The following is a 24,176-nucleotide window of genomic DNA, read 5'->3' on the forward strand; positions in this document are numbered from 1 at the left end:
CTTTAGTTCCATCAAGTATATCTCTATAATGCCCCTACTCACAACACTGCCAAAATTGGAAAGAGTGGCCCCCTTCTCTGTACAGAAAGTAGCACAAAATTTTGGAAATTAAAACAAAACCCGAGTACTTCACTTCTTTATTCCTTATATAACAAATAAAATCTATCCAATATCACACAGAACAGGGATTCTATATTTCTTCAATATAGTCATTAACCCAATATTTGTGTCAATTTCAACAAGACAAACACTGTCCCCATTACTGCACCCGCTCCCCACTGTCCCAACTATGCCCTAAACCAAGACTCCCAAAAAAAAGGCAGGGCATCAAATAGTGAGGCCATTTAGTTCTTCAATCAACTTGTTTTCAGTTGCAATTTTGTCCAACTGATTCTTCTCCAATACCTTACCAGATTCCTGCTCGGCCTTCAGTTTGCTGATTGCTGTTAGTTTCTGTTCAATGGTTAAAGGAAAAATTAGTGTCCAAACCTCATGTCTACCACTATTCTAAGTATATTATGTTCAGTTTCTTATTTGCTTTCACGGTCATGTTTTTAATGTGTGGGGTGTAGGTTGTGTATCTTATGTGAGGTTCAGTATTTTAGGGTTTCAGTCCAGTGGGAAAGGTTGTTCATTCAAATTCAGGAGAGCTGTTAGTACTCCTAGTTCCAGAGCCAAAGGGATCAACACACTTCAAGCCAGTTTTTCAAGCTTGTTTTAAGGTAGTGCTAGTTAATAATATTGCACTGTTGTTTAGGTGTGTCACGTATTCCAAAGTGTGACGTGATTTTTTTTTTCATGTGGTCGTCACACGCGGTCGACCAATGCACGCACTTTCAACCCCCCCCCCTTACACACCTGGCCAAGTTGACCCAGGGTCACACAAGGTCAGGTCCGGCTAATTGTCTTGGGTCCAGACGGGGCATAGCACAACCGCCGTTTGCGTCGTCGCAGCACTTATTGCCAAGTTTAATATTTTATTTTATTTTTAATTTGAAATGTTCCTTCTTTCTGGGTGTAACCCAAATCACTTGTAGCGGGTCATTGGTGCATTCCTTTTTTGTACTTCTGTAAATTATATCCTTTTTGACAAGACATACGCTGCGTCGTTGTCTTGATATTTTCAAATAACTGTTTGTAATCTTAATTTGACCGCGTATGGCAACTCGCCCGGCCGACAAGCTTGGGTCACATTCACATATGTCGTTGGGTTGCCATAACAATTGTATATTGTATACTTTCTTTTATGTTAGAATTAAGAATATTTTGTATGTTTGTACTTGCATTTTGTTTGTGTTTTGGTTTGGGTTCCGTAAAAGGTTCTTGTATATGGGATTTTTCTTACCGTTTTCGAATAGAATATGGAAAATATTCCTGTTCTGTACTTTTGGCATTCTGACCACCTTAGGTCATGGGCTCCTTTAAAAGCAGGACCCTCTTGTTTCTCGTGGCTTTTTCTTTCGCCTCGGCACTTGGTCGAGATTCGGCCGCTCTCGTCTCCTTGAGGGAGACTTTTCCCCGATACCTAAAGGTGTACAAGGCACCTAGGTAGTATAGTGAGTATATTATTTTTTAGTGGGTGAGAAGTAGGATCCCCTTTTGAGAAATTTAATAGTTGGACCTGGCGTGTCGATAGGCTTTTGCCAGTGTCTTCTTTTTATTAACCCTGTTGGAATTTCCATTTCCTTTTTTTGGGGTTAAGTTAGATTAGGTTTCTCGTGGGCGACCTACTAGTATTTGTTTCCTATTTCCCGTGGTCGGAATACCTTTTGGGATAGGTTTTTGGAGTTGAACGTGTCAATTAGACTATCGTTCAATCTCTGTTTTTCTCTCCACCCTTTTTATTTTAATATTTTCACTTACGCGTCATTTTTATTAAGGGGTTTTACCATTTTTTCTATAGATCACATTTTGGGTCTTTCTGGCTTATCCTTTTCTTACCCGTATGTGTCTATTTTAGTTTCCTTTTTTGAACTTCATTAAGTGCTATTATTTTTCCTACCTTTGTCTTGAACAGTTTTGTATTCAATCAATTCTTTCGGGTTATATCTCACGTGAATTTTAATCTAAATTTGAATTTTGTAAAATCTTTTCACCTTTAGAATTATCTTTAATATTAATCTTATGTTCATTGATATTTCATACAAGTGATAGTCATAGTCAGATGTTGTATAATATTGGGGGTTTGTTTGTTCTTGTTTTTGTTTATTTTATCTACTTCTTGTTGTAATGAATAAATTTAGAAAACTTATCCCTCTTTAAAAGAACCTGGATACGACCGGGATAGGGGTTTTGGGGATTACTAGAAACCAATTTCCATTTAATTATCAAATATCTAAATATCCTCCTATCCCCTTTTGTCGATACATGACAGGTGATAGGATTTTTCCATGAGTTCTATCTGTATATTAAGGGCTTTTTCCCTCTTACAAGGGAGGTAATCAAGTCAAAAGGTATATACCCACTACCACCCATTCCACTCCCATCAATCACCCTTTCATCTTAGCCTCTCAGGGACTGGGAGTCATCCCTGTATTTTCCTGCATTTTCCATAAGTTACTCCCACTATTTCATGGGCAAGGGGTGAGTTAATGACCCAGTTACAAAGGTTCTGGATGATGAGTTTTGAAAATAAGCAGCTTTGCTGTCCATCTTGCAGGACTACCAAATGCATGTACCCTGCCTATCTAGTTTTGTTAGAGAATGGTGTACTTTTGTGTATGTGTTATGAATCCATATTCAAACTGGTTTGTTTTTGTTGCAAATACCTCAAACTCCTGAATAATTATTAAAAAATCATACATTTATGCCAATGGAATGCCACTGAACTTATAATGTAACAAAGAAAAATAGAAGTTGAAAATTTGATCTACATGGATATAATTTATACCACAACAATATTTTGTGTCTAACCTTCTTTATATTCTTAATTTTCTTGTCCTTTTCTGGATCTCCAGTGAGCTCAACCTCACCATACTCTGGGGTGACTCCTGATGGGGTTGTGACACTTGCACTGACTTGAATATTTCCTTCTTCATCTCCAGTCTTGGATGATATAGCAGTTCCTTCTTCTTTCTTCTTCTTGGCAGCTTCTCTTTTCTTTTTGTTTTTTAAAGTAGATTTTGACATTTGCTGCTCCGCTACTAAAGTAAAATACATCTTATTATGAAATTAGGAAGAAAACTAGAATTAGCAACAAGAAGTGCACACAAGTCATTCTTGGCATTTCCCACAACAACAATCAAATTCTCTGCATTCTCCTCTACATTCAACACCTCTCTGAGATACCCTACCCATCTTCCACTCACCATCACCACTTTCACAAACATCTGTCCATCTCCTCCCTTTACCTTTTCCTTTTTACACAACTTGCCTCCCCATCCTTTTTTACTTCCTTCCAAAACATCTTATACTTTTGAAAATTCTCATTCAAGCACATACCTCACCTCACATCTACTCTCCTCTTGGCCTTCCTCATTTTGTTCTATTTCTAATTTCTTTACTCTACACCTCTCATATGCCTCCTCATTTCTTCTTTGCGACAGTTTCACATGTGCTCACCAATCATAAAATTTAAAGGATGCTGACTATATGTAACTATGTAGTCAACATTTTTGGGAGTCTTTGGGGCACCCTTATGTACCAAAACACAAATAATTCATCTATACACAGGGGAAAGATGAGCCACTTTTTTACTATTACTGTCCCTCCTTTCTACTGCCTTTTTGAAACTATCCTTTATCACTTCAAGTCTTAATCCAACGTGTTGGGGGTGAGGAAATCAAGAGGGAGAGTACAAATAAGTGATTAATACTCCTTTGATTGGAAATTAGTCTCTACTCATAAAAGAATGCTGCAAGGCTCTGGTCCATAGTACATACAAGGGAGGTAACCAAAAAGAAAAAGGCATAAAATCATTCCCACCCATTCCATCCCTAAATACACTCCATTCCCCTCCACCCTCCCTCTTATCTTAGCAGTACCTCCTGGATGACGGGTCATCCCTGTACCTTGTCCACTGCCCCAGGTCAGAGGCAGTGTCGCAAGGCACAGCACATCCACAGCAAGGCTGCTTCATTAAATCGGCGACCCCCCTCTCCGTCCCCCATGCATAAAAAGAGAAGATGGGGAGAAATCTCTTTGGGCTGCATCAAATTTTGCTTACACATACTACCTCACCCCCCATCCATTCCACCTCATGCATCACAACATCATCCATATACAACCATTCTCCATTCACCCGTCTTCTTTCGTCTCCCGTCCTTTCTCAACAGACATTCCCCTCTTCCCCAAAGCCTCCTTCACCCCATCCATCCATCTCATCCTAGGACATCCCCTCATGTTCACTCCCTCCACATGTGCCTTCCATACCTCTTTTACTAGTCTTTCTTCACTCATTCTTTCCATGTGCCAACAGCATTGTACTGGGCAGAAACATGGAACATGAGAGAGGAAGAGAGAAGGAGTTTGAAGGTGTTTGAGATGAAATGTCTGAGAAGTATGATAGGGGTTACTAGGCTGGATAGAGTGAGAAATGAGGAGGTGAGGAGGAGAACAGGGGTGGAAAGGGAACTGGGAGATAGGGTTGATGAAAGAGTATTAGGATGGTTTGGGCACATAGAAAGAATGAATTAAAAAAGATTAGTAAAAGAAGTGTGGAAGGCAGAGGTGGAAGGAGTGAATATAAGGGGGCGTCCTAGGATGAGATGGATGGATGGGGTGAAAGGGGCTTTACAAAAGAGAGGAATGTCTGTGGAGGAAGAAGGGGTGAGGACAGGAGATAGGGATGAATGGAGAGGGGTTGTGTATAGATGATGCTGTGATGCATGAGGGGGAGTGGGTGGGGGATGGGGTTGAGGAAGTATGTACGAGAAAAAAAATTGACGCAGCCCGAAGGGATTTCTCCCCGTCTTCTCCTTTTCTGCATGGGGGGGATGGAGAGGGGGGGTCGCTGAATTTATGAAGCGGCCTTGCTATGGATGTGCTGTGTCTTGCGACACTGCTTCTGACCCAGGGCAGTGGACAGGATGCAGGGATGACCCGTCATCCAGGAGGTGCCAAGATAACAGGGAGGGAGGAGGGTGGAGGGGAGTGGAATATATAGGAAATGGAATGGGTGGGAGTGGTTTCTATGCCTTTTTCTTTTTGGCTACCCCCCGTGTAGGGGGAAAAAGCCTTTGGTATATGTATGTATGTTGACCTTTTTTTTTTTAATTATAATTATTTTGTCAGCCTTGTGGGCGGCATGTCCAGACTAGAATTGCTGCCCCCCTAATTGTACTGCCCTAGGGCATATGCCCCCCCCCCCTACCATGTGAGGGCCCTGGTCAATACCCCATACTGGAATCAAAGGTTATCTGCAGTATAAATTTAATTTCTGAAAATCCACATTGCTTACATGTTTTTGGTGGTTCATCCACTTGACTAAGGAACTTTTTGGGAGCCATACCAGCTACAGATTTTTTACCTCTCTGGCTCGGTGGTATATATTTCTCCTTTGAAGCTGAAAGTAATAAAATCAAAGGTTTCATATGCACAAATACCATAAAAACAATACTGTTCTCAGATCTCACATTCTCAAATTATACTGATCCCAGGAGCTACCCAAGAACAATAACAATTTTCTCAAACTATAATCTTCCAATCCTTGGTGCAAGGAAAATATATTTACCAGTTTTTACTTGTGATTCAATCCCCTGAACTGCCTTTGTGGACACTTCGAAAGGTACGTTTGCTTCTGCATCAGGAACCCAAACCGCTTCATGAAGTTCAGAACCTTCCTCTACCAGCATTTCGTGCATCAAGGCTCCTGAGTAGTGCCACACTCTGTAGCTGTTTTTAGATAACAATAAAACTGTTCATAAGGAAACATAAACAGATAAGGTAAGTAAAATACAAATAACTTTACACCACACATACTCATATCCAGCAGTAACTACAACTGGATGTATAAACTGTATTCTGGACTATCAAAACTACCTTGAAATGGACTTGGGCCAATGAATAATGAGAACATAAGAACATAAAAATGAAGGAGACTGAATGAGACCAAAATGCCAACACTAAGCAGTTCCAGGTTCATTTCCACCTACCGTTTCTATCCAAAATATTATCTAATCTCCTCTTAAAATAATCAATTGATTCAGCGCTCACTACAAGGTTATTAAGTCTATTCCATTCATTAACCACTGTTGGTGAAACTAGTTCTTGCCTATTTCCTTCTTAAAACCTAAATTTGTCCTATCATACATCATTCCCTATTATGAAAATCCATGTGAACAAGTTGCATAAACACGGACTGGAAGTGAAGAGTTTATTTCTGACGTTTCGTCTGTTGAGAAAGTCAATAGATGAAACGTCAGGAATAAACACTTCACTTCCAGATCAGGAGGGAAGCAGGTTGGGAGCAGGGTCAGGAGGGTGATAATTCTTAACCAAGCGGCTCACAGCTAGCCGTGAGTTTATGTCCGGGGACCATTGACCTTTGGAGATGTTCAAGTTCTAACAATCTTCGATTAATGCTATGTTTATGCATTCCCTATTATGATTCAAACAAATGGTTCATAAAAGCATCTCCACACAATCATTCAATTTGTTGCCCTGGTTCTCCTGCATGAGACAAATGGTCTCCAGGGAACTAGCCACAGCTACCAGTTCTACCCATAAATGACTCAATGAAGGGACTTTGTGTTGCTGGTGAGTGAATATAAGACAATGTTGCACAAGGTGTTCCATGTCTTTCGTGTGGAGATTGCATCTATGGCAATTGGTGTCTGTTGCTTAACCAATTTTGTGTTGGTGCTATTTCAGTGGTGGTCATTGAATTTGCACAAATGTGGTATGGATGGAGAGCAGTCAGAGATTCATAATACATTTGTGAGATGGATGTGTTAGTGATGAGTAAAATGAAACTGTGGAGGTGAGTGGATCATTGAGTTTTGAAAATGGGCAGATTCACTGTTCATCTTGCAGGATCACAAACAGATACCTGTCACTGGTCCCTTTATGACACAAAAAACAAAGTATTAGAAATGGTTCAATCAATCAGACATTTACAGAAGAAACAGTGTTGATGTCTGGGTATGGCTACAGTGGGTCAATGTAAGATGAAGTTTTTCATGAAAGTAGCAGTTGCCGACAAGACTGACGAGTTAAACACCATGTGAGGACGGAGCCTTTATTTGTACGATGTTTCACTTATTACAGATTTTTCAAGTACATAGTTGTGATACACATGCTTGAGATTAAGTAAAAGGAATGGAGGGAACGGGGAAAGAAAGAAGTAGGAGGAGGGGAAGGAAGAGGAGGAGGAGGAGTAGGGGAAGGAAGAAGAGGAGGAAGAGGAGGAGGAGGAGGAGGAGGAGGAGGAGGAGGAGGAGGAGAGGAGGAGAAGGGGGATTGAATACTGGGAGAGGTTGAGAAGGCTGGCCCAAACATCTGTGGACAAATTGCTCACAAAAGATGGTTTAAAATTTTGTTGGCCATGGGTATTAAAGGAATTATTGAACAAAATAGGGGCAGGTTCAACATCTCACCCCACATAATTCCTTTAATACCCATGGCCAACAAAATTTTAAACCATCCTTTGTGAGCAATTTGCCTGTGGATGTTTGGGCCAGCCTTCTCAACCTCTCCCAGTATTCAATCCCCTTTCTCCTTCTCCTCCTCCTCCTCTTCCTTCCCCTCCCCCTACTTCTTTCTTTCCCTATTCCCTCCATTCCTCTTATCTAATCTCAAGCATGTGTATCACATCTATGTACTTGAAAAAGCTGTAATAAGCAAAACATCGTACAAATAAAGCCTCTGTCCTCACATGGTGTTCAACTTGTCAGTAAGATGGAGTGTTTGGTGTCTGTGATAGTTGCATCTGGGGTGGTTTGTTTCTATGGTTCAGTTTATTCTGTGTTATCATGATCTTAGGATTTTTAGTGGTTGGGCATGAGAGACAAACATACATACATATACCAAAGGCTCTTTCCCCCTTACAAGGGAGGTAGGCAAAAAACAAAGGCATAAAAACCATTCCATCCCTAATACACTCCATTCCCCTCCACCCTCTACCCTCCCTTCTATCTTGGCACCTCCTGGATGCCCTGGGTCAGAAGTAGTGTTGCAAGACACAGCACATCCACAGAGAGACAAACATACTTCTACTTAACTCATGTCACACTTGTCCCTTTCACTTCTTCTCATTTAATGTGAATTTTGTATCAATACAGATTTAACAAAAATTCTAAAGCAACAAAACTTTAGATTTGGCTGGATTCACTCTTAAAAAAATACAAGTATTTCTGTGATTTTTCCCTAAAACAAGTTTTACTTCAGAATCTCTGTAAGGAAGCCTTACTTATTGTTGACACGTAGTCTGGGTGCACAGGTGGAAGTCAGAAGATACTTGCCACATGGTGACCAAACCAAATGGGTAGTGTCAGGGCACTCCTGTCCAACAATCATTTTTCGACTACTTATGTCCCACATCTGTGAATACACTCAAAACATAAATACCACAAACATTTAATATCACTTCAATTTTTAAAATATCACCAGATATGGATGATTTTTTTTCTCTAATCTATATGCCATTACCCAAAGAGGGAGGAGGAAGGGCACAGAAGAGGTGCCTCCTCATCCCTTTCATTCCCATCATACTCATTCCTGGAGAAATACTTACTTCAAATCTTGCAGAAATATTACCAAAGCCTCCAATAAGTGCTATATTTCCTACAGGATTGATCAGAACAGTGTTTCTGGCTCCAGTTCCAAATTCTGCAATAGCATCACACTTTCGATTGAACATCGTGGCCTTGGAAGGTATTGTGCCATATACCACAAAGAAATGTTGGCCATTTGGACACCAAGCAACAGAATGTATGTTGCCATCCTTTGCTGTCAGATATGGGAAAAAAAAAAAAATAATAATAATAATAAATAAATAAAATAGCATAAAAGTCAGTCATAAAGAAAACACAAGGTGGTCCAATCATTATCTCCAAGTGGTGGTCTTACATAATGGATGTCTGAGATGACAACCTCCTCACCACCCATCTCCAAAATTCATAAACGCTCACCTCACCAGGAAGTACAAGTCATTCACTCTCTAACCTGGGCCCTAGACCATATTACAAGCTTCCATTATTTTCCCACCACTTTTTCATATAGGATAGTTGCAGACCTGGGCATGTTCCTCAGTGTCCTGACTGATACACATGTAGTCAGGACACAGAGGAACGCACCTAGGGATGCACTGAGGAACATGCCCAACTCTGGAGAGTTGACAACTGATGACAGCTCCTCTCCTTCTACTAGCTCAACTTAAAAACATCCCCAGACTCACCTCCCAAAAACCTGCAGCAGTCCATTTCTTCCTGAAGAGATCTAAAGGAGGGCTCAAGGACTGCTGCAGGATGTTGTGGGGTCAGTACCACTACATGGGGGGTGGGGGGTGAGGAGAAGAAAATGAAGAAAAAATTATCCAAGTGATTAAACTTATTTGATTACTAAACTTTACTATAAATGAGGAGTTGCTTCACTTACAAAAAGTGACCCTTGATGAATCTCCTTTTGTGTCAAGATAAAAGAGCATCTGTTCTCCATAATATGATGTTCCTGATTTATCCACTTCTGCTGCTGTCAACAGTAGGGCTGCTGTTGTTGGTTTGTTCCATAAAACTTCCACAGTATCCATCTAAAACAGAAGAAGAAAATTAGGTCTTTCAAGATGTCTATCTATATACCAAGGGCTTTTAAGGATGTAGCCAAGATGAAAGCACACACCCACTCCTACACATTTCACTACCATCCAACACCCTTGTTTCCCTCTCATCTTAGCTCCTTGTGGATGAAGGGTCATCCATGTCTCCTGCCCATTGCCTGGGTCAGAAGCAATACAGTAAGGCAAAGCACATCCCCAACATTCATGTATACACTCCTTTCAATTCCCTAAGAAAGATCATTACACCCATACAAATGACATTAAAAATGATAAGTCCTACCTTGAAGAAACTTTTGTTAGCAAGAGCATCTGATGTATTTTTGAAGTTTGGATACCTGTACAGATGTGTAAAGGCTGGGGATTCTTGGGGAGAGAATAAAAAACAATATTCATGTATTAACCCAAGGGCTCGTATTAATTATAATCGACAACTTATCAGAATCGTATTCTATTTTCATTAACCATAATACTGAAATCCTACTTTGGGCAAAGAAGATGACATGATGAATATCTGAAGAAGGTGAAAGACTGAAAGATTTAACTTTAGGGAGAATTTTTTTCTCAGCAATAGTCTGCAATTCATTTGATTGGTAGAAATGGACTTCATTGGTTACTCTTCTAGCAAAAATGGTTTCATCCATGGTCCACTGAGGCTCCCTGAAATAATTATGTAAGGAACAGAATTTTAATCCATAGATTTCAAAATAGAGCATAAATAAATGTGAATAATATAACACACCAAGACCACAAAAGTTATAGGTAAGACTTGCTGAAAATAAAACTTATTGACACTATTGTAAATATTTTCATAACAATCACATAAGTTCATAATTTCATACGTACCAATCAACCTGGCTTTGTTGATAGAAAGATTTGAGAAGTTTGCGTCCTTTCACATCATACACACATAAGTTTGGTGATCCTTGTGGTTCATCTTTACTTTCTGAAATAAGTAATAAAATGATGTGTACATTCAACTTTTCATAATATGTATCAATTATTGTATCACCAAATATATAATCATTTAACCCTTTACTGTACACCCTTTCTAGTAAAACTACTGAGTAAACATATTTAGACTATGTACATACATATACCAAAGGGTTTCCCCCCTTCCTAGGGAGGTAGCCAAAAAGCAAAGGCATAAAATCCACTCCCACATATTCCATCTCCACATACTCCACTCCCATTCACCCTCCTCCCTCCTTCTTATCTTGGCTCCTCCTGGATGACTGGTCATCCCTGCATCTTGTCCACGGCCCTGGGCCAGAAGCAGTGTCGCAAGACATACACATCCACAGCAAGGCCTCTTCATACAGAAAAAGAGAAGACGGGGAGAAATCCCTTCGGGCTGCTTCAAATGATTTTTTCACACATACTCCCTCACCCCAATCCCCCACCAACTTCCTTTTATGCATCACAGCATTATCCACACACAACCATTCTTCACTCATCCCTATCTTCTGTCTTCTCCCTTCCTTCCTCAACAGACATTACCCTCTTTCCCAATGCCCCTTTTACGACATCCATTCATCTCATTCTTGGTTGCCACTAGTGTTCACTCCTTCTACCTCTGCCTTCCACACCTCTTTTAATAGTCTTTTTTCACTCATTCTTTCCATGTGTCCAAACCATCCCAATACTCTTTCATTAACCCTATCTTCCAACTCCCTTTCTACCCGTTCTCCTTCTCACCTCCTTGTTTCTCACTCTATTCAGCCTAGTAACCCCTATCATACTTCTCATGCACCTCATCTCAAACACATTCAAACTCCTCCTCTCTAATGTTCCATGTTTCTGTCCCAAATAGTGTTGTTGATACAATCACTCCTTCATACAATCTCCTCTTATCATCCACTCCCAAATGTCTATTTCTCATTATATTTTTAATCCATCAAGGCATTTACTTGCTTCTCTCAATCTACATTCTACCTCCACCTCCACTCCACCTTTTCCTGCTACATTTGCACCCAAGTAACTATCCACTTCCTACAGTCTCTCTCCTTTAATACTTACTTTCATTCTGCTGCCACTTTCTCCCCTTGTACATCTCATCACCTTACTTTTACCCACATTTATCTTCAACTTCCCTCCTTTGCACACCTTCTCAAACTCTATCCCTAACTTCCTTAATCCCTCCTCTGATCCTGCTACAAGCGCAGTGTTGTCATCAAACAACAATTGGCGTATCTCCCACTTTTCTCTACTTCCTTTAACCATCTCTAATCCCTAACTTATTACCCTTGCATTTACCTCTTGCACTACCCCATCCATGTATAAATTGAACAGCCAATGTGACAAAACACATTCCTGGCAAAGTCCCACCTTTACCTCAAACCACTCATTCTCTCTATTTTTTATTTTAACACAAGCTCTACTACTCTAATAAAAACTCTTGACTACTCTTAACAGCTTTCCTCCTATCCCATATATCTTTAATACTTCCCACAGTTCCTTCATGTCTACCCTGTCATAAGCCTTTTCTAAATCCATAAAGGAAGGAAGGAAGAAAAAAAAAAAAAAAAAAAAAAAAAAAAAAAAATCCTTACCTTTTCCTAAAGCTTTCTCACATACTGTATATGTCTTACCGCAAAAATCTGATCCATGCAACATCTACCTGTCCTTAACCCACACTCTTCCTCTCCTAATCCTCTCAATCAAAACCCTGCCATAAAGCCTTCCCAACTACACTTAACAAAACTGATCCCTCTGAAACTACTACTCACACTTGTCCCCTTTTTTCTTGTAAAGTTAAACTATACAGGCACTCCTCTTGTCCACCGGCACTCTACCCTCTTTTAAACAAATATTAAATAACCTCATCAGCCAGTACATCATCACTGTACCTCCTCTTTTTTTTTTAGACATTCTGCATGACACCCATCCAACCCAGGTGTCTTACCTGCTCTCATCATCTTAACAACTGCCTTCACTTCATCTTTCCTTATTTATCCTCCATTTTCCTCACCCATCAATGTCATTTTCTTAGCATTTTCCACTGCTACTACCTTTCCCTCCCTATCATCCTTCACATTTAGCAACTCCCTAAAACACTCTACCCATCTTCCTATTACTGCCATCTCTTCCATTATCATCTCTCCATCTGCACCCTTTACCTTTTCTTCTCTACTTGATTCGCCTCCTCTTCCTCTCTTAATTTCTTTCCAAAACATCTTTTTATTACTTTCAAATTTTTCTGTCATACTCTTACCCCATTTAAACATCTGCTCTCCTCTTTGCCTCCTTTACCTTATGCTTTATTTCTCCTTTTTTTTTTCTTTGTACCTCTCATATGATTCTCTCATCCTATTTTGTAACCAATCTGTGAAAGCTCGCTTCTTCTCTTCTACAACCTTCTTTTTTTCATCTTACCATTCACTACCCTTCTTCCCATTTCTTCCTGTCCTCCTTGTTCCACACACCATCATTGCACACATTGTGACTCCCTCCTTGAACCATCCCCATTACTCCACTCCTAGTTCTACTCTATCCTTCACTCTCTCCCACTCCTCCCTTAGCTTCCTTCTTGTAAACCTCATTTTCTTTCTCATTTAAGCAGTTTACTTTAAGCACCTCTCTACCTTTTGTCCTTTTCCTCTTTCTCCATCTATCCTCCATTCTCAACTTAGCTTCCACCAAAAAATGATCTGATATTCCCCACTCTCTCCCCTTAGAACATGTACATCTTTAACTCTTCCTACCATTCTCCTGGTTACCAATATATAGTCCATTAATTCCTTATCTACCACCCTTCCACCCACCACCCTCTCCCATGTATACGTATGCTTGATTTTCTTCCTAAACACTGTACTTCCTATCATCAACTCTCCACTATGATTTTTTCCTGGAACTCCACACTTCCCAACCACTCCTGTCGATTCTTTCCTACTGTGGCATAGTTTCCCAATACCACTACACTGACACTTCTACCTAAACCTTCTATGCATACATACATACATACATATACCAAGGCTTTTTCCCCCTTACTAGGGAGGTAGCCAAAAAGGAAAAGGCATAAAACCATTCCCACCCATTCCATCCCTGAATAAACTCCACACCCCTCCACCCTCCCTCCCTTCTTAGCACCTCCTAGATGACGGGTCATCCCTGCACCCTGTCCACTGCCCTGGGTCAGAAGCAGTGTCACACAGCACATCCACAGCAAGGCAGCTTCATTAAATCGGTGACCCCTCCTCTCCGTCCCCCCATATAAAGGAGAAGACGGGGAGAAATCCCTTCGGGTTGCGTCAAATTTTGCTCACACACACTACCTCACCCCCCATCCCCCAGTCCATTCCACCTCATACCTCACAACATTTTCTATATACAACCATTTTCCATTCACCCCTATCTTCTGTCCTCTCCCGTCCTTCCTCAACAGACATTCCCCTCTTCCCCAAAGCCCCCTTCACCCCATCCATCCATCTCATCCTAGGACGTCCCCTCATATTCACTCCCTCCACATCTGCCTTCCATACCTCCTTTACTAGTCTTTCTTCACTCATTCTTTCCATGTCCAAACCATCCTAATACTCTTTCATCAACCGTATCTCCCAACTCTCTTTCCACCCCTGTTCTCCTCCTCACCTCCTCATTTCTCACTCTATCTAGCCTAGTAACCCCCATCATACTTCTCAGACACTTCATCTCAAACACATTCAAGCTCCTTCTCTCTTCCTCTCTTATGTTCCATGTTTCTGCTCCATACAGTGTTGTTGGCACAATCACTCCTTCATACAGTCTCCTCTTAGCATCCATTCCCAAATTTCTATTCCTCATTACACTTTTTAATCCACCAAGGCATTTACTCGCTTCTCTCAATCTACATTCTATCTCCACCTTTTCCTGCCACATTTGCACCCAAGTACAGGTAAACGTCGACTTACGATGGCATTAGGTTTCGATAGATCCATCGTAAGACGATTTCATCGTAAGTCGATCCCCAATTTGTGTATCACTGTTCCGTGGTCACTGTACCTAGCCTACCTGTATATTAACCACCAGAGATACTGAATATAGCCTATCAAACATGTACAGTAGTTTATTTAATTATTTCTATCCTTTTTACCATATTCAAACACTATAATATGTATTTTCAGTACGGCTTAAATCTCGCGGGCAGCAGCCAATGCCAGCCGTACGACGTGTCGTAATAATACTCGCATCATAAAATATAGTCACCGCTTATATCGATCGTTCTCTCTTTCACCCGCGAATTTTGAAAACCACAGAGAATGGGATTCAGTGCACATTTGAGAGAATGTAAAAACACAGGGGCGACTACAATAAATATAATCAAGACGCCGATATGGCAGCCTCGCGAATCCACTTGCTCCTCATGACGCCTACGTGTGCGGCACCGTATGGAAGGGGTTAAATATATCATATCGTCGTCGTCGTCGTCATCGTAAAGTCGAACAATCGTAAGTCGCGGCCATCGTAAGTCGACGTTTACCTGTATCTAAAACTATCCACTTCCTCCAGTTGCTCTCCCTTAATGCTCACTTCCAGATTACTGCCATTTTCACCCCTTGTACATCTCATCACCTTACTTTTACCCACATTTATCTTCAGCTTTCTTCTATCACACACTCTCCCAAACTCTGTCACCAACTTCCTCAATCCCTCCTCCGATCCTGCCACAAGCGCAGTGTTGTCCGCAAACAACAGCTGGCTCACCTCCCACTTTTCTCCATTTTCTTTAACCATCTCCAATCCCTGACCCACTACCCTTGCATTTACCTCTCGCACTACCCCATCCATGTATAAGTTGAACAGCCAGCCTCCTTTTCCTCTACACTCTTCTTACTAGCAGGCCCATATGCACTTGCAAAAACCCATATCTCCCTTCCCAGTTTCACCTTCATCCACAATAACCTGAATAAGCCTCCTACTACACCACATGTTTACCTATCTCTTCACTTACTTCTTCTCTCCCTTGTCCTCTCTTCACTCCTGAGGCCCTCCCAACTACACTCCCAAACTCAAACTTGCCCCTGCCTTTCAACTTAAGTTTCAGTGAAAGCCAACACATCCATCTTTCTTCTCACAAACATACTGCCAGACTATGTAATATATACAAACATAAATAAGCACACACTATATGGCCTTTTCCCCTTTATATGGGGGTAGCTGAATCTAATTATACACTCACCCTACACACATCAAAACTAGTTTATCCCACTTTCCATTTTAGCAATGCCATGAAACTTGGTAACATGGTGCATTTACCCAAGGTGCTCCCAACAATAATGGAGAGTCAGTGACTTGTGAAGGAACAAGAGAACAAGAAACTAAACAAAGACTCAGAAACCCCCACAAGTCATCACACACTCCTCAACATTCTCCTGGATGTACACCCTAAAGAGCTGGTACCTGATCTCTAGAGAAGGTCCACATTTTCATTCTCTTCAACTATCACTGACCTTCTTACTTATCCACCATAATTTCTTTTTTCAACTACAGAGTACACCATAATGGTGTCTGTCCTCCCACAACTTCTCATCTTACCACAAGACATAGAAAACCCAGGCTTATACACCTGCTACAAATGCACAAATCAAATAAACTACTCACACACATCTACACAATATCATACACACACAGCCTGCGTCCACCATGCACGGCACTTAACAACACAAACCGATACACATGCTGGACTTGCTGTAAAAACATATTCAAACCAACAAAGAACTCCATTAAATAGAAAACAAGTACACATAAAACATACCAGAAATAAACATAAATAGTATTCAGAACACACTGAATCACCGAGATTCCTGCACAAATATTCCACACACATAGCTGAGATATAATAAACAAAACTATCACCACATACATTATCAAACTTCACCGAATATACAACAATCATAGCAGTCAATACAAAGGTAGATTCATAATGTTAAAACATAACATTCTTCAACTAGGAGACAGTGCATCTCACTACATTGCCTTTGACTGATGCAATGTGACAGGGAACAAGGATGACCCTTCATTCATGAGTTACTACAATGGTAGGAGCAATGAATGGATTTTGGATAGGTGTAGGGTGAATGTATGTTTTGACTTGGCCACTACTCCTATCATGGTGATAAGGCCTTTTGGTATGTATTATGTAACTCCACCTCTTTGATGTTCTCAAGGATTGACCCCTTTGGGTCAATGTTGGTTTGGGGAGGTAGGTACTGAGTTGCACTGAGAAATAGATCAAGAGATTGACTGATTGGCTGATGACGATGCAAAATAAATTCAAATACTTCTTTAATTACAAAGCTAATAACTGGTTTCAACAAAATTTTATATACTTTGAAGGATCTCTTGTATAAGGGTGTTTCTTAAGTGATGAAGATGGACAATTAGGGGACAAGTTTCTCTGTCATTTGTTTTTCAGGACCACTTGCAGGTCATCACTGGTCACTGTGAGTAAGTGATATGCATTGTTGTTAAAGGGTATCTTTGATAAACACAATCAACATTGAGGCCATGATCTAGACCTCCTAGGTTTAGGAAAAGGTGGCTACTTACTGACATATGTGTCCCAGATTGCCAAGTAACTACCCTTTGGGGACAAGAGAATTTCTTTTGCCCTTGGGTGTTTCAGTGTACCTATCTTCTTCCACTCTGGCCCTTCAGCAACATGCACCCTTCAAAATTAAGAAAACAGTAAACAAACAATGTATATAGTACAAAGATTTCAATTAAGCATTGTATTCACTTTCAAAATAACAGCATGGAATTCCTCCACATACCCTCCATCACCAATCCAGGCCATAAATTTTCCATCAGTGGAAAAACGAAGGGCATTAACTGCCCCAGTATGTTCCTCAAAGGTTGATGATGGGGTCCCAAAGTCTGGGGGACCACTAAGGAGCCGTAATCCAGCTGAACCTCGAACTGAAAAGATGGAAAAAAGGGATACAAAAAAAAGGGGAATATTAAAGTACACATTCCAGCAGACATATAATTTATACCAATTAATTAATTAAATATAAAGAGATAAAAAAGCCTATGTAAACTGAGCTTGACAAGGTTCTGTAAACTAGTTGTTGTTGTCATTTTCCCCCAGACTGTCTGGCTGAGCAGTCCCGGCTCCCTGAAGAACCCAATGGCTGGAATGGAGTTTTCTTACAAATCCTTTATAGTGTATAGTGTTGTTGGCATTTGTGAATGTGTACAATGTCTTCCATAATGTGTTGTACAGTATGGGGCAAAGTGTTGCATCCTGGACAGTTATTTGAGGTGCTGTAACTCAGCCTCTTCTGATAGATTTGAAGGACTGGATGGTGGCTGTACCAGTCTGGCCAGGTGCACTACCCTTTCGGGGGAGAGAGGATTCAGAGGGATGGATATCAGGGGGTCTGGCATGCAGCAATGTATTGTCTTTCAATTTGTTGATGGAGCAGTGAGTGATATGATTATGAATATGTCTAGTGGTTGTGAAGGCAGAGTGTGTGTGTGTGATATAAGTATTTGGTCATTGTTTTGATGTTTCTTGGCATGTGTGGGTATTCTGCTATGTAGTGTAGTGGGTGTGCTCTGTTTGTGGAGGCTGTGGCAAGTGTTTTGTGTGCCTCTCATGTCAAGGTGATCCTAGGCTTTGAGGACTTTCATTTCATGATGTATTTGTGCTGCTTGTAACTGCCTTTCAGGCTCTGTTTTGTATGGTCTGTAGAGTGTTGTGATGTCTTAGTGAGAATGGGAGTTTGTGAGATAAGTTATTGTTGTATTGATTCTGTTCTGGTTGTGCATGTTGCAGTTTGTAAAATTATCCAGGTTGCTAGGGATCCTATACTAGGGGGTATGTAGCTGTGGATGAAGCTGTCACCTTTGCCCTATATATATGAACTCTTGAATCAGAAAGAAATGTGGGATTCAAACCCAAAAACTAAGCAAAAGTGAGACCAGCATGCTTCTGATTATGCCACCAGCATAGACAGGAGGAGCTTAAATTATTTTGAAATGAAGTGTTTACAAAATATGGTGGGATTACAATGATGGATAGTGGATATTGAGGTGCAGTAAAGAACAGTGTTAGAAAGAGAACTGAAAAACAAGCTTTATGAAAAAAAAAAACATTGGGACAGTTTAAACATATAGAGAGAAATGAAGAAAGACTGGCAAAAAGATTGTGAAACACAGAGGTGGACCAATTAAGCTTGTGGGGAAGACCAAGAATGAGGTGGATAGATGATGAGCAGGGACTAGGGCAAATGATAGTTGTGAGTGGAGATTGGTTTACAAGTGGAAAAGGAGCTAATAAAGGCTGACAGGATATCTTTTTGACTGCTTTGTAAATTCTCAAATGGATAATGGAGAGAAGTGTCAACATATAATGTGGTGGTGGGAGTAAATCAGCTTTGATTGTTGGGTTTTATTGGCAGTAAAATACGCAAATATAATGTGTAAAATTGCAAGGATAACAAAATAAAGCATATGAAACTTATTTCCATTGTAGTCCTCATAAAAAAAAAAAGTTAGCAACAAGTAAGCTAGGCATGGGCAATGTGTCACACATGTAAAATAATTAATCCAAATACTATGGGGATTCTATGTCTTGCTGTATTGTATCCTCTGATCCAATGAGTAGGCAGGGGACAGAGATAACCTTTCATCCACAAAGACTGAAGATCAAAGGGAAAACAAATGGATTTTTCAATGGGGGTGGCATGGGTGAAGGGGGAATGTGTACTTTGACTTAGCCATCCCCCTATTAGGGGGATGGCCCTTCTGATAAATGTACTTGTCATTCAGATGTTCTGCATTTTATCCAGGAAAACATTCAATGGATATTGTCACATTGAACTTGAGCAAACATGCCCAACATGGGTTTATCTGTCATAATATTCACATCCCATAAATTATCTAGTAATGTACCTTGTAAAGTTACTAAAGTTAAGTCAACTGGAATAGCTAGGTCAAACACCACTAAAGGCACCACCGTCTATGACGTCCGCCAATAGCGCGTCATTTTATGCGCATGCCATTCAAACGGCCAAATTTACATACCACGGGAAATTCAATTAATAAAAATGTCGCACGAGTGTATTTTACTACGATCATAGTAAATTTCAACCAATCACATCATCAGTTACATATTGGTACATAGAAACATGAAAAAACATGGTAGGCTGCATTCAGCAGTAAATAAAAAATTTCTTCATGTTTCATTGAGAAAAATGAGCTAGAAAACTCCAATAAATGGGTAACAGACCCAAATAAACAGAAACTACTAGTCTCACAGATTATTCTGATACCAAAACCAGGGCAGGATATCATGAGAGAGCTGAGAAATCGTAAGTAGAAAATGAGTTTTTTTCTATTTGGTCAGGTAATGACAATGTAAAACGTATTGTGGCATCTCAGCCGCCAATGCAGACGTGTCCATCAAATCATCTTTGCATGCTTTATCATGATCTATACTGGTACTCTAACCAAATGTAAGGTAGTATAATCCAGTTATATCTTGCTATTGAATATTGTGTGAATAAATGTACTTGTTGATATGTGAGGGTACCCAACACTGGAATCCAAGTTACAGTTCACCAAAGAAGAGGGAGGCTGTGTTATGTGAGGACCACTCCCGGATCAACATTGAGCATAAAGTCCAAAATACATAATAGCTTCTCGTTCAATGGGCCAAGATTGTTCAACTGCATCCCGCCTCAACTGAGAAATATAACAGGGGTGTCTCCAGACACCTTCAAAAAACATCTGGATGTATGGTTGGCCAAAATACCAGACCAGCCGCCAACACCAGGATACACCAGCCCCAATGCCAATCGACTAATCGATTGGACCACGGATAGGAGGGGGCTGCCTGGTCACAGTGGGACCCCAGTCTAGCTGCGTCGATCACCGACAGAAGTCATCTAAGTGTAAGTGTAAGTGTATGTCATTCCTTGGGCCACCATATTGGATTTCCGCCATATTGGCTAATCAAGGTAATAGTTATTTCGTAATTCTCCAAACTTTCTGATGTTTGAAAAACAAAGTCTAGGGCACTTCCAACCTCTCAGGTCAATTTGGCACTACATTTCCAAAAGTGTTGTTAAACAATGTTATGTATATGGACTTGGCTACACACTTTTTGGCCCAATTTCCTAGGACAAAATAGACCTGATTTGATACTTTTCAAAATGAAAATGCAATATCTTGGGAACTAAGACAGCTAGATGGATAATTCCAATTGTACTGTACTCATAGCGACTTTTTGCATCCCATGTGAACTACTTTAGCTTAAATATCAGGAATTCCATTTTCATGTTGACCTAGCTAACTAGACATCTTCATATTTTCCAAGCCAAGTCCATGCTGCTATTCACCATTCTGTGAGGCAACAGCTACAACAGCCACAACTCTGACTCCCATAAGTGGTCCAACAAATTATCACTGTTTGATATAACTTCCCTATACTACATGTGAGCTTCTTATGCAGTTATATTTATCTTCCTTCTCACAACAGCTGCACACGATCAAGATTGAAGATGCTCATACATGATATTAGTGCTTCTTATTGACAATGTCCTCTACCTAACTGCTCATAACCATATTCCAATGTGGGCTGTCTATCCAATGTACAAGTAAATAACAGAAGTCATGCAAAACTAACCTAAAAAAAAATTAAATTAAGGTCGGTTTCCCCGATCAACAGCAGTGTGACAGTGAATGAGCTTCAACCTTTTAAACAAAATCACATAAGTTTAGTGGCAAAGTGACTGAGATTAAAATAACATACCTGCGAATTGCATATTGTATTTTTTTTCGTAAATTTATACAAATTTGCGGACAATGCGGCCAATGGGCCACTGTCCAAGTAACTTCCTTGATACGATACACCTCAACTAAACTCTCAAACGCCGCATTGTCAACAGTATGCGATTCAAATTTATTAAAACTAATTGTTTTGATAAACTTTCGATTTATATATATAATCTAAACTATAATACATAACAAAACTTTTACTCAGAATAAGTATACCATATAAATGGACTTACTTAGAATCGTACAGTGAGCATCAGTATGCGTAACTTTAACTTTTTCATTGCATAGTGGATGCTGCGGAGATAAATAAACAAAGGTAGCCTTTTGCAGTCAAAATAAAATTAATATTTCTGCCTAGTACGGGAAGGCTTATTCGAGGTAGGCTATAAACCTTTCGCTACCATGGAGGGTCATAGAGAGATAAATAGACATGCGACAATCAGGAAGAAGGAAGTGCCAGTTACAGCAAAAACTATTTTTAGCCGTCACTAAACATATGCCTATTAATACAATACAACTCAACGTTGCTCAGATTGCTGATTTGTTATATATTTCTTTTAATAATTTTAACAGCATTCAGTGTTTCTGTCCTTGGGGAACAATATCACACCGAAGATATGAGTAGCATAAGTTAAAAGTGATCTGCATTCGTCTTCGATTGGAAAGTAGCTTCTACTAATAAAATAATGAAGTGAGACTGCTCCGTAGTGGTACCATGAACACTCTCCTATTGATAATTGCATTCAATATTTTGTTATGCAAAGCAGGAAGTAGACTATTTTCTTCCTCCGCTTATCCCAGATCAGGTCAACTTGATTCGAAGCGAGTTAGAAAAGTGTCTAGGTTTAGTTATTGTATGTATAGAGTTGTGACCGTATTTAATTCATTTTTATTATTGTAAGTACCAGTGTTTGTATTCCATTTCAGTATCGTGATATCTCCCCAATTATGCTATACATTCTTACATCCTGTTATTTATTGCCCTGGACAGTAATTGTTCTTTCTGGTAACTCTTTACAGACAAAACGTGATAACTGACAACAGTTATCTAATATGCATAAAGATATATTCATACAGAAAATAACAAGCAACATTCAAACTGAAAACACGAAATATACAATCGCTGATGGATGTTTTACCATCCATATGTAGTGATATTATAATGGTAAAATATGAATACTATAAACAAGGATTGTAGTGGTGTCATACTAATAAAAATACAAATTTTGTAAATAAAAATGTAGGTTCCAATAATGGGTTGACCGGACGTTCCGACTTGGGTTCCATGCAGTGAACACTATGTAAATAATCCTCCGTTAATAAATGTATGGCAGATGAGTGGAAGGATGGTCAGGTAAACAGTGAATTGCTGGAATTTTATAATCGACGTTTCGTCTTCACCAGGACTTCTTCAGAGTACATGTGGCACACTACCTAGTGTTTTCCATTTCTTTAGTTTCTTTTCGGCTCTCAGTTATTACTTTTGTCTTCATCCTGTAAAAGTATTGGAAGTCTAACATCCACTGATTACTTCTTTGTATTTTTGCTCCCTTTCCAAACGAGTTAAAGTTTAGCGCTAATTGGTTGACAATGCCTTATTGAGTCTAAGTATCCTCGATTTTAGTCAGGAATCTTTTCACCTCTTCATCCCAAAATGTCTTCGTATCTCATGCTCGAAGTCACCAATCAAAGGTGGCATAATGATAAAACTAAAATGTTGATTCACCATTTTATGTTGTTTGTTTCCTTGTATTTTTTGTGTTATAGTTGATGCATTTTTGTCTATGTATTATTAAATTTTCATATTTATTGTTCATTGGAGAACCCGTTACATACCATACCCCCGTGCGCTTGCCACTTTTTGTTCTTAGTTAGTTTAAATTAAGTTATTTAGGATCATGTGTTCCTTTCTTATAACTAGTAACTACCTCTCAAGACTCCTAGAATTACCTCAACTTCTGCCTCGTCATCACACCATATCTCATGCAAATTAACAACTGGAAATCCACCCGCCAAAAATAGGCCTGTGGTCGGCCTCGAGGATCGTTCCCCTCAGTAAGCGTCTTCACACCATCCTGGCCACAGCCTCCAGTTACTGGCTGTCTCGGATTGTATTTCAGTGAAATGATAATGAAGATTATGTGACTATTTGTCCGAACGTGGAGGATTACATGTGAAATTACCAGACAAATTAAGTGAACTGTGGAACAAAATTTCCGAAAGTGACTATGCCTTGTCCCAAGGATGGCCCTCGAAGGAGATGGTTTGAGCCTCCCGCCCTTCTCGACGAAGTGAATTTCGAATCCCAAGACATCCAATATCGGCCGGTAGATTACTGTGAACTGTGCGGAATACAAGCCAGTGCTTAATTGGATGTGGGAGTCAACAAAGGATAGACTCCAGGTAGACGGTGAACTGAGAATTCTGAAATGGCCACGCGTCACCCTTAGGGTGGCCCTCGAAGGATATTGTATGGACCCCTGCTATTCACGACAATGCTTCTAGGACATCTCGTTCTCGTGAATCCAATTCTTCATTAGGAGTCTATACCTACTAGCGCTACATCACAACAAGAATGAAACGAGGTATTTGTGTCATTTCAGCTTGGGACCAGAGTGGGTAGGGTTAGTTTAGGATGGGTGTCTCCAACCATGTACAGGTATGTGTGACTTCCTTCCAAACAGATGATAAGTGATTTTAGAAA

General features: G+C 40.0%; 1 protein-coding gene across 2 annotated transcripts; it reads right to left on the reverse strand.

Annotated features, from left to right (window-relative positions):
• Positions 1 to 123: 123 nt before the first annotated feature.
• eIF2A (eukaryotic translation initiation factor 2A) lies at positions 124 to 21,599 on the reverse strand. Of its 2 annotated transcripts, none has more exons than XM_076199500.1 (13): positions 21,447 to 21,599; positions 17,461 to 17,605; positions 17,237 to 17,355; positions 10,556 to 10,655; positions 10,194 to 10,369; positions 9,993 to 10,075; positions 9,535 to 9,685; positions 8,672 to 8,886; positions 8,348 to 8,478; positions 5,672 to 5,832; positions 5,399 to 5,503; positions 2,914 to 3,140; positions 124 to 453 (listed from the first exon to the last, which is right to left on the reverse strand). In XM_076199500.1, the coding sequence occupies exons 1-13, from the start codon at positions 21,457 to 21,459 to the stop codon at positions 328 to 330; spliced, it is 1,752 nt and encodes a 583-aa protein (XP_076055615.1). In that variant the 5' UTR covers positions 21,460 to 21,599; the 3' UTR covers positions 124 to 327. The 2 variants fall into 2 exon arrangements, with proteins under 2 accessions (XP_076055615.1, XP_076055614.1); XM_076199499.1 differs by having other exon boundaries at positions 2,914 to 3,143.
• Positions 21,600 to 24,176: the final 2,577 nt, after the last annotated feature.

The sequence above is a fragment of the Oratosquilla oratoria genome, chromosome 16 (assembly GCF_046742065.1).
Source record: "Oratosquilla oratoria isolate Oo_2021 chromosome 16, ASM4674206v1, whole genome shotgun sequence".
NCBI classification, from domain to species: Eukaryota; Metazoa; Arthropoda; class Malacostraca; order Stomatopoda; family Squillidae; genus Oratosquilla; species Oratosquilla oratoria.

What these genes read in the sequence shown, in the direction of transcription:
- eIF2A (XM_076199499.1), bottom strand. An exon ending in TGTCATCTTCTTTGCCCAAA is followed by an intron (nt 10,076 to 10,193) that starts GTAGGATTTCAG and finishes TCTCTCCCCAAG; the next exon opens with AATCCCCAGCCTTTACACAT. An exon ending in AGACTACGTGTCAACAATAA is followed by an intron (nt 5,833 to 8,347) that starts GTAAGGCTTCCT and finishes ATCTAAAAACAG; the next exon opens with CTACAGAGTGTGGCACTACT.